The sequence below is a fragment of the Stylophora pistillata genome, chromosome 1 (assembly GCF_964205215.1).
Source record: "Stylophora pistillata chromosome 1, jaStyPist1.2, whole genome shotgun sequence".
Lineage (NCBI taxonomy): Eukaryota > Metazoa > Cnidaria > Anthozoa > Scleractinia > Pocilloporidae > Stylophora > Stylophora pistillata.
The window spans coordinates 1,733,002-1,745,000 of record NC_142519.1 but is presented as its reverse complement, the minus strand read 5'-3'; the positions used below and the strand labels follow the sequence as shown (position 1 = coordinate 1,745,000).

Here is an 11,999-nt window from a genome sequence, read left to right as displayed (position 1 = left end):
CGTGCCGGACTGCACATTCACAACAGCGGACGTCTCTGAGGCCTTGGCAATTGCCCTCATCACAAATCACGACCTGGCCCACCGCGTCCCGGCGCCTACAGCACCTCCAGCGCCCACAACAACCAGTGGCCCGAAATTAGAGCGGCCGAAAGTAAACATCGGAGTCACGATAGAAGAGTGGAATGTCTTCACAAGACGCTGGGAGGTTTTCAAATCAGGCTCAGGCATCAACGATGCCTCGGCACCCTCCCAGCTCTTCCAGTGTGCCGGACCTGAACTTGGGGACAGCCTCCTTAAAGCCAATCCAAATGCAGCCTCTGAAAACCTAACTGGGCTGCTAGCCGCCATGCGCTCTTTAGCGATAATCCCAGTCGCCACTTGTGTGCTACGTACAGAGCTTCTCCAGTTGCGGCAGGAACGTGATGAGCCCTTTCGTACCTTTACAGCTAAAGTGCGGGGGAAGGCAGAAACTTGTTCCTACACTGCTTCGTGCACCTGCGGTGCTTCGGTGGACTACACCGACCACGTCATCCGTGACGTCATCCTTAATGGCCTTTACGACTCTGACATCAGGAGGGAAGTGCTGGGCATAGCGGGCATACTAGAGCAACCAGTCAACGAGGTCATCGCCTTGGTAGAAACTAAAGAGATGGCACGCAATGCCCTCCCCTCCCCTTCGCTCTCAGCTGTCTCCTCCTTCGTGAAGCAAAAGACATCGCCACCCACCCATGCCCCCCCTCCTTCTCAGGCGGATCGGGCGAAGGAAGCATCATGCCCCGGCTGTCAGATCACCTTTAAGCTCTTCACAGAAGGAGCCCGTGGTTGGAACGAGAAACCCCACCCCATGTGCATCGAATGCTACAGGGCCAATCGCCGTAAAAAACGTCACCAGCGTCAACCCCCACAGCGCCCGCCCCAGGCCCCAGGGGTCCATGCCACAGCAACGGAGCCAATTTCACAGATAGCCGCGTTCCACACCAAGAGTGTAGGCTCCCCTCGAGCCTCCCAACGAAACCGTCACACCCGGAAGGCGACCACACATGCCACCGTCACCAAACCATTCGCAGCGCGATTAGACCACCACATCTTCTCCAAGGGGGAGTGGAAAAGGGCCCGCTTGAGAGATCATCCAAGGCTCCCGATCACTATATCCCTCTCCCGACCTGGCGGGACCGACAGTGACCTCCCCAAGCCCTCCTCAGCCATCCACGCTGAAGTATCCGCCATAGCCGACACTGGCGCCCAATCAGACTTGTGGTCGTTATCCGACTTCCTAGCGTGCGGTTTCTCTCGCCACCACCTACACCCCATCAGCCTCAGCCTATCAGCAGCTAACCGCTCGCCCATCTCGATAGAGGGAGCATTCTTCGCAAAACTCGCTACACAGTCCAGCAGCGGGGACATTACAGCATGTCACTCGATGGTCTATGTGAGCAGCTCTGTCAAGGACCTGTACCTGTCTTACGACTCACTCCTCAACCTTGGTCTACTGCCGCGTACCTTCCCATCCCTTGACTACTCTACCAGCAGCCGTCCTGTAAGTGATACCTCTGATAAACAGCCACATGTTCCCAGCCCCCCACCAGCAATCAATGCTACGAGGGCCCTCAATGATGGCTGCCCGGAACCCACCATCGCGCGCAACACAACGTGCTCGTGCCCACAGCGGGGAGCAACACCGCCACGTCCCTCCGAGCTGCCGTTCCCCTGTGCTCCAGAGAACAATGCAAGAATGAAAGCCTGGCTTCTCGACAGATATGCCTCATCCACTTTCAACACTTGCCCTCATCGAGCGCTACCATGTATGGAGGGCCCACCCATAGCGATCCATGTTGACCCCGCAGCCACACCTAAGGCCTGCCACACACCGGCCAACATACCCCTCCACTGGCAGCAACGGGTGTATGATGACCTCCTGCGCGACGAAGCTCTTGGCGTCATCGAGCGTGTGCCTTACGGCGAACCCGTTACGTGGTGTCATAGGATGGTCATCACGCGAAAGCACGACGGATCCCCACGCCGCACTGTGGACATCTCGCCACTGAACAAATTCTGTCAACGTGAGACTTTTGCCATGGAGTCGCCTTTCCACCTCGCCCGTCGTATCCCCAAGGATACCTGGAAGACCGTCACCGATGCCTGGAATGGCTATCACAGCGTTCCTCTGCGCGCTTCTGACCGCCACCTGACCACCTTCATTACACCATTTGGCCGCTGGCGCTACACACGGGCACCTCAAGGCTTCCTGTCCTCGGGGGACGGCTACAATCGCCGTTTCGATGCTGTCCTTGCGGAGTTTGAGCGCAAAGAGCGATGCGTTGACGACACAGTCCACTTCGACACAGACCTCGAACAACACTGGTGGAGGACCATCGACTTCCTCACCCGCGTTGGCCGGGCAGGGATCGTGCTCAACCCTGACAAATTCCAGTTCGCCGAGAGGAGTGTAGACTTTGCTGGGTTCAGAGTGTCTGATAGCACCATAGAACCACTCCCCAAGTACCTCGACGCCATAAAGGACTTCCCCTCTCCTACCAGTACCACAGACATCAGGAGTTGGTTTGGCCTGGTCAACCAGGTTTCCAACTACGCCCAGCTCCGTGATTCAGTGGCCCCCTTCAAGCCGTTCCTCAGCCCCCGCTGTAAATTCTCCTGGTCCCCTAAGCTCGAGGCAGCGTTTCAAGCTTCCAAGGCAGCCATCATCACAGCTATCCGCCAGGGGGTGGAAATCTTCGACATGCAGCGGCGCACCTGCCTTCGCCCTGACTGGTCCAAGCGGGGCATCGGTTACTTCCTCCTTCAACAGCACTGCAGTTGCCTCCCTGGCATTCCCGACTGCTGCCCTGGGGGATGGAAAATCACACTGGCCGGTTCCCGGTTCTTGAACTCTGCTGAACAGCGCTACGCCGCTATTGAAGGAGAAGCCCTCGCAGTCGCCTGGGGTCTAGAGCAGACACGGTACTTCACACAGGGGTGCGACAACCTCGTGATAGTCACCGACCACAAACCACTTGTAAAGATCTTTGGTGACCGCACTCTGGATGAAATTACCAACTCGCGCCTGTTCCGCCTCAAACAGCGCACTCTCCCATGGCGCTTTGAGATCAGACACCTACCCGGCAAGAGTAACCATGCAGCCGATGCCGCCTCACGATACCCTTCCCCATCCTGCACAGAGGATACTATCTCTCTTGGATCACCCAGCTTTCCCGACATCGCAGAGGCTGCCTTGATAAACACCATCCGCAACGACACCCACGAGCTTGGCGCCATCCCTTGGTCTCTCCTCGCAACAGAGACAGCTGCGGATGCCTCCCTGGGCCCCCTCCTCACCTCAGTCGAGCAAGGAAAACCAATCACCAGTAACGACCCCACCCTGACAAGCCTTCGGCCTATCTACGGGTCTCTCTATGCAGCAGAGGGCGTACTACTTTACCAGGACCGCGTGGTCGTCCCCCCGTCCCTACGCCAACGAGTCTTACAGAGCCTGCACGCAGCCCATCAAGGAACCTCTTCCATGGAACAGCGAGCCCGCGCCATCGTCTACTGGCCAGGGATGTCACAGGATATCCGCAACACTCGGGAGGGCTGCGCAGACTGCAACAGAAATGCACCTTCACAGGCAGCCACCCCCCCTCTGCCATCATCTCCTCCGTCATCCCCATTCGAATCCGTCTTTGCAGACTTCTTCGACTTCAGTGGCTGCCACTACCTGGTCGTAGGCGATCGCCTTTCTGGCTGGGTGGAAGTCCTAAGCTCAACAGCTGGGACCACCCTCGCGGGTTCAGCCGGCCTGGTTCGCCATCTCCGTTCCTTCTTCGCCACCTTCGGCGTCCCAGAGGAGATCTCGAGCGACGGCGGCCCAGAGTTCACTGCTATGAGCACACAGGAGTTCCTCCGCCTCTGGGGCGTACGACATCGTGTGTCCTCCGTCAGCTTCCCTCAATCAAACGGCAGAGCGGAAGTCGCAGTGAAAACTGCCAAACGCCTCCTGATGTCCAACACAAGCCCAACAGGCAGCCTTGACCATGATCGTTTCTTGCGTGCCATATTACAGCTACGAAACACCCCAGACCCAGACTGCAACCTGTCGCCGGCGCAAATCATCTTCGGTCGCCCCCTACGGGACTCCCTCTCATTCGTAAACCGCCTTGAGAAGTTCTCGAACCCGCACATCAGACCCCTTTGGCGTCAAGCATGGGAGGCCAAGGAGGAAGCCCTTCGCACACGCATCACTCACACGACGGAGTCTCTGAAAGCCCACTCACGCCCCCTCCGCCCTCTGTCCCTTGGCGAGAGAGTCTTCTTGCAGAACCAACAAGGCCCCAACCCCACCAAATGGGACCGGTCAGGGGTAGTGGTGGAATCAGCCGGCCATGACCAATATCGTGTCAAGGTGGACGGCTCCGGACGAATCACACTACGCAACCGCCGCTTCCTGCGAGCCTATACACCAGCCACGCCCTCTATCCGCCCACCACCGCCACCTGCCCACCAGCTCACCAGCAGTGCTGCCTAGTCCCCACAACCACAGCCCCCCGTGCCACCACAACCTCCTGCTGAGTCCAAGCGAACCACTGAAGCAAAGCTCAACGTACCAACTGCAGTCCCTGACATAGCACCGATGTCGCCCCTCGCCCCGGCACAGGATAACAGCCCCGTTCCCGACCTACAGCCCCGAGACCCCCAGTTACCAGCAGCTGCTGTTCACAATTCCCCAACGCCCATTACTCCACCTCAACTGCCGCCCGAACCCGCTACACGTCCTCGCCGCTTTACACGGCCACCCAAACGGTACGAACCCGAAACAGGACAATGGGTCACTTGAGTCCTACAAACGACGCGATACGTTGTACCCTTCTCAGTTCTCGGACTGGGGGGGATGATGGGACTACCGCTGGCCACATACCGAGGACTCGCTAGGACCGCTGACCTGCGGTAGTCAGCGAGGTCGTTTCGGACGCTAAAACTCATGTGCATCTCCAATAGATCTTGCGAACTGAACTTACTATCGTAAGTCTATGATGTTGTGTTTTGTTTAGCTTAATTGTTCGTATTGCTTAGTGTTTGGATTTTGTATTTATCCTGTAGATCCGTTTCATCGTTCTGATTAAATTAAATCAACCGAGGAGTTCGCTTCAATATTCTGCCACGTTTACCCCCACCTACCCTAGGTGACCCATGTTCTACCCCGTTTACCCCCATCTACCCTTTGTTAGCCATGTTCTACCACGTTCATCCTCATCTACCCTAGGTAACCCATGTTCTACCACGTTCACCCTCATCTACCCTAGGTAACTCATATCCTACCACGTTCACCGTCATTAACCCTAGGTAATTCATGATCTACCAGGTTTACACCCATCTACCCTAGGTAACCCATGTTCTACCACGTTAACCCTCATCTACCCTAGGTAACCCATGTTCTACCACGTTCACCCTCATCTACCCTAGGTAACCCATGTTCTACCACGTTCACCCTCATCTACCCTGGGTAACTCATATTCTACCACGTTCACCCTCATTAACCTTAAGTAACTCATGATCTACCAGGTTTACCCCCATCTACCCTAGGTAACCCATGTTCTACCACGTTAACCCTCATCTACCCTAGGTAACCCATGTTCTACCACGTTCACCCTCATCTACCCTAGGTAACCCATGTTTTACCACGTTCACCCCCATCTACCCTAGGTAACCCATGTTCTACCACGTTTACCCCTATCTACCCTTGGTTAGCCATGTTCTACCGCGTTTACCCTCATCTACCTTAGGTAACCCATGTTCTACCACGTTTACCACGTTTACTTGGCTAGCCATGTTCTAACATGTACATCCTTATCTACCCTAGGTAACCCATATTCTACCACGTTTACCCCTTCTAACCTAGTTAAGCCATGTTGTACCACGTTTACTCCCATCGACCCTTGATTGACCATGTTCTACCACGTTAACCCTCATCTACCCTAGCTAAACCGTATTCTACCATTTAATAAAGGCTGGTAGTTTCGAAAGAAACTGTTTGGGGCTGCGTCGGTGGGAGTAACAAAATAATTTGGATATATCAACAAAATTGAAGTGGTAAATTGGCCACCGTAACGATTACAAAAGCTGACGTTTCGAGCGTTAGCCCTCCGACGAAGGGCTAACGCTCGAAACGTCAGCTCTTGTAATCGTTACGGTGGCCAATTTAGCGCTTCATCTTTGTTGATACATCCATATTCTACCCCGTTTACCCCCATCTACCCTTGGTTAGCCATGTTCTACCACGTTCACCCTCATCTACCCTAGGTAACTCATGTTTTACCACGTTTACCCTTATCTACCCTTGGTTAGCCATGTTCTACCACGTTCACCCTCATCTACCCTACTCTTCGTTGCAGCCGTTTTTAGGATCGACGCTCCTCCCCACCAACGGCTGCTCACGAGAGAGACACATTCCTTTTCCTAACTAACCCTTGTTTAACCAGGATCTATTCCCCCTTTACACATGTTCATAACAAGGCGGAAGGAGTGAAGAGCTCTTTAGGATAATTTTTAACAATGCTTATCCATACAGTAATATATCTAGTTACAAAAACTGCTCCCAACAAAGTTTAAACATGTTCGAATGCGTTTTTGATATAAACATTACTGTAGATAGGGGTTGCTCATTGCTTTCATCGTCGGAAAATAAGGGAAACTTTATTCACTGAGGAGAACGCAGGCGATTTATGTTATCAATAATGAATCTAATATCTAAATAATCAAAATCTAAAGAATCCAACTTAACTGCCTTAATCTGTAAACAAAAGCATGGAGGTTTAATTTTTCTAACGAGAACTTGTTACTCTTGCAACATCAATAAAACCGGAAAATTCGAGCAGTGCACTAATCCTGTTGCTCTGCATTGAGACGAGCGCACACTACATTTCAATAATCAGATTTCAGCTAAAAGGACCCTTGCAAGAGGACTGCATCATTGTTTCTGCATGCTATCCTTTCCTACTGGCTTGCGTAAAAGGGCAAGGAATGCTCTCCAACGACTTCTCCCATACTATAGTTTCAATTTCCAGAGATTCTAAAACTCTTTAAATATTACTCTCATGTGTCACGCCCCTCAATTCAATTTCTTTCTCTCTTCTTCTCTTGTTTTGTAGGACCAAGGAGTACTTTCTCAGTAACAAAGATATGAGTAGTCATCAAGCAGCAATAAATGCATTCAAAAGCGATGCAGTATGGATCCAGCAAAGAAAGGACCCTTTCCTTTCGCAATACTTGTATGGACTATGTAAAGCCTACATGAAAAAACCACCCGAGGAGTGGCGGAAAATGATACCAGTTTCGGTAATTTGTATTGCCAGTATATTGCGATACCCATTTACCTTATTCAGTGACTACCTTAGCAGTGCTGATGCTCGCCACGTGCAAAGGTTTTTGTTTTTCATTAACCAGATGTAAAAATTAGCATAGAGACTAGCAAATTATTTGCAACTCTCTACAGGTAGTCGACCCAGTTTGATTTGCAGTCTTAATTTCTACACTTGGTAAAAATGTGGAGAAATATCTATGTTAGTTTTCATTTTTATAGATCAATTTATCTGTTGGAATGTTATTGTTTAAGGTGATTGGAAAGCAAGCCACAGATGTTTGGGTCCTGAACAAGTCGATCCACTTTGATGATATCAGAAGTGTCATTCCAAGGGATTCACAGAATTACATCCTTTTGGATTATACATCCCTTCCTGTTTCGACCGGAATAACAAGTATGTTACTCAGGACTTACGTGCGTAATCTACGCATAGGTACCTTTTAAACAAATAAAGGCATATGTTGTTCTATCTGCGCAATATTATACCCATGCATGCATTACCACCAGAAAAATCTTAAATCTGGATAATGAAGAAAATCTGAAGATGAGTAGTAATGTTAACATAACATATACATGTACTTAAAATAGTAACAGCAACGAAATAATCTGCTGGCTAATAATTTCCCTCAAGGTCTTATGACCATCGCATGTGACGCCATTGAGGCCAATTATGACCTTGTCGTCAAGAAGTTTGGTGAATGTGCTCCACCTGTCTTATTTGGAGCCCACTGTCTGCCAAAACGACGGCACTAAAAGCTGCTCTTTCTGTTGTTAGCAATACAGATATTTTACAAGGTATGTCGTGCTCTATTTTTTCTTTTATACTGCATTGGTCCCATCGGGGAAGTTTTATCAATGAATAGCCGAAGGAGGAGTCTGAAGGGAAAGTTCCCTAGTCCGCATAGAAGATTAATTGAGTGTTACCAGGTAGTATGTGGTTTCATAGAGAAAAACATTTTCAACCGATCCAAACCACAGACCAAAATCACAAACATTTAATTCTAAATCTTTGATCTAAATTTCTATGGTCTCGCATATGCAGGTGCCATCTGAGACAATGACGACATTACTGTTGATAGTTTTCCAGGTTTACCTTACTAGGTTATAGGAGATGTGTGCTTTCCATTAATCTGTATTGAATAATTTTTTTTAAGAAATTACTTTGAAGGCGATAATGAATGCCGTTTGCAAGACATCCATTCCATTTGGTTGGGATGATTGTGAAAAAAGTGCGACAATGAAGCAAGTTGCAATAGCCCTCTTTAACCAAGTAAGCCTTCAATTTGTATCCTAGCTATTTCAATGGATATCCATATTTTTGGTGGTTTCTTGTTCTATATTTGATTTGGGATAATACACTGTCATATGTTCTTTTTTAAATGTTGAGACAATTGTGGATTCGTTAGTATTATCAAATGGCTCGATTATTAATAATATTATTAAATATCTATCAAAGGTGGAACCAAGAGTTACCAGGGGAGAAAAATTCCTGAACATTCCCCATCATGACAACAAATATTGATGAAAAAACACTCAAGTAAGAAAATAATGTTGTACATTCATGCTCATAATAAACACTGCATTGCCATACAATCGAATAGGGCTCTCTTTGCGAGCTGATTGTCTCACTCGAAGCTTTTTAGCCGAGTAGTATTCACCTACCAAGAAACGAAGGCAAGATTGAAAATTCCGATCACATTTTACAACAAAGAGAAGTTGTTTGATTCGCTTTCAATTCAACAACTGTGGTCTATACTGAAAGCAGTTACTCACTTCAGTGTCATGTTATTTCAGCACGGTAGCACTTATATATGGATATAAACCATTGCTGCTCACCAGTAATTAGTAGGGAGCAACGTGCGCGCTTTGTTATAATTTGTAATTAAAGTGTATCACGGATTCTCGCTTTCAATTTCTTTTTACGAGCAGGAACACTGAAATATGTCTTATCTACCAGTGTAAACTTCAAACTGTGAAATTTCAGCAATTTTTATTCATATATACATGTACTTTCTCGCAGGGTATTTTCTAGATGGATGAGAATTCCATTCGAAACACTAGTCCCCCTGTACAGGTCTAAAACGTACAGAGACAGGTATCACTTTTTAGAAAATGCCATGACCGATGCAAGCGCAAGTGTGGCAGTTGTCGCTGCATTCATGAGGCAGAAGCTGTCCACAGCCACTGATGGCGACATTTACCATTTTACGGACCGTCTGGTAGAGATGGCAGACAATCAAGAGTTAGTAATAAATCAGAGGGCCTTGGTGTTCTACTCCCTCCTGGTTTTTATATGCAAAACGGTAAGTTTACTAATGTTTACTAATGTAAAACTGGGGAACAAAGAAAGTTGATAAATGTTTGTTCGTCATGGAGATTCATAGTATGCCCCATAGCCGCACTAGGATGGGATACATCGGTTCTATATGCCGATACTTCAGTTCTTATATTTACTGATGAGGTTAATCCATTTAAAACAGGGCGAAATTAATAAGTGCATGAATAGGAAGTTAAACCCCTAAGCTTAGTAAATAGAAATAACCGAAAATTACAGGTCAAAACAAAATCTTGCATTAATCCTGTTTAAATCATGACTTTTATTTAATCATGTCTCACGTAAGATATGTTGTCTATTAAATTTAATGCAGATTCCTGAGAAGGTAGGCTTGCCAGAGCTGTTCATCCTTGTAGAGGAAAAAATTTAAAAAAGTTGTACTGCCAAGTTACTTGGAAGCATCCTATGACACTGCCACATCTATCTGTTCAGTTGCCACAGGAAGTTTGCAATGACATCGACAAAGTGTTGAAGAGCTTCTTCGGATCAATTACTGTTTCAAACGTTAAAAACGTAGGTAATGATTATTCTTCTTAGTATTACTTTTTGGATATTATAAAATTTGACCAGCCATAATTATTATTTTGGCTTACTTGTCAGGTGGCTTCCTTTGTCAATAATAGAATAAAGCCCCCTCGATGTGGCTGTGGGGAAGCTGTAGCCTTTAATGTGCCTTCCTTAGCTAGGCATATTAGGGTAAATGGTATCCACCCAGTGATAACCGATGCCACCATAAGGTATTTCATCACCTCGAAAGTTGTTGGTTGCGTGGGGAAGTCGAATAAGTTTCGGAACAGAACAACAAGCTCGACATCTGCCCACATAAGTAGGCGTTACCTTGGTGCTGAATTCTGGGTGAACTTGATAAATGTAAAGATACACAATTTAAAAGATATTGCTCTTTTGACCGAATTTTAATATGACCGCACCTAAACCAATTTATATAATTTGGATATATCAACAAAGTTGAAGTGGTAAATTGGCCACCGTAACGATTACAAAAGCTGACGTTTCAAGCGTTAGCTCTTCGCTCCGACGAAGGGCTAACGCTTGAAACGCCAGCTTTTGTAATCGTTACGATGGCCAATTTACCACTTCAACTTTGTTGATATATCCAAATTATTTCGTTACTCCCACCGACGCAGCCCCAAACAGTTTCTTTCGAAACTATCAGCCTTTATCAATTTATATAATGAAATGTACAAATAGGTGTGCATAAGTGGGAGTATCTGGAGTCCAAAAATGTCTTACACTCTTGTGAATTACAAATATAAACACACGTTTAAAAAACGTTGCAATTTGAAAATATATAGATATACCTTTTCTGTTATCATCTAAAGGGTGATAGACGTTGCAGGTATGTTCAAATCAAAGGAACCATACCCTGAAGAACTGAAACTGAAACAGTTGCCCTTGTCGGCAACTGTTGTTCCTTTTCTACCATAGTGAAATAGGAATCAAAGGAAAAGCTACGATTCTAGGCATTGTAATAGATAAAAATCTATCTTTTAACGACCATTTCAATGAAACATGCAAAAAAGGCCATTTTTGCTATAAGATCCATTGGACGTATCCTTCGATAACTTCCCAATGATGCGTTAAAGATGCTAGTCAACTGCCTTGTAATTTCTAGACTAGACTATTGTAATACCATTCTATATGGGATACCAAAGTATCAAAGGAACAAATTACAGAGGATCCAGAATATCGCTACTCGTATGATAACCGGAACACGAAACACTGACCATATCACACCTATTTTAAAGAACCTACATTGGCTGCCAATCGAAGCAAGAGTTAATTTTAAGATATTACTTATAACTTATAAGATCTTAAATGAGCAATCTACTAGTTATTTAGAACCTCTTATACAAGAATACCACCCATCAAGAACACTGAGATCAACTCGCTCACATTTATGCATCCCACCTCTTAAATCCAATTCCTATGGTGGACGCGCTTTTTCAGTATCTGCACCGAAACTATGGAACTCAATTCCCGAATATATTAAAAGAGCGGAAACAGTAGAAACATTCAAAACTAAGCTAAAGACATTTTTGTTTCAAAACATTACTGTTAATTAATTACTTATTTCCTATTTCTTAATAATCTGTTGTTAGGCGCATTGAGATTAGAAATGCGCCCTATAAGCATCTATTTATTATTATTATTATTATTATTATTACCAGTTTATATCGGTTGTCACCGTTTTTTTTTTTAGAAGACTACTGCTGGTTTAAGAGAATATTGTTGCCTTTGAAGGCCTTTTTGATGTTTTTCAAATCTGTTCATAAAACTGCTTTGACCGAACTA

General features: G+C 46.7%; 1 protein-coding gene across 1 annotated transcript in view; it reads left to right on the top strand.

The window, feature by feature from the left end:
* LOC148740766 (uncharacterized) overlaps positions 1–4,519 on the top strand; it is a 4,813-nt gene extending 294 nt beyond the window's left edge. Inside the window, exon 1 of the mRNA XM_088743256.1 lies at positions 1–4,519. This exon is cut by the window's left edge and continues 294 nt beyond it. Within this exon, the coding sequence (XP_088599382.1) occupies positions 1–4,519 (4,519 nt within the window).
* The last annotated feature ends 7,480 nt before the right edge of the window (positions 4,520–11,999 follow it).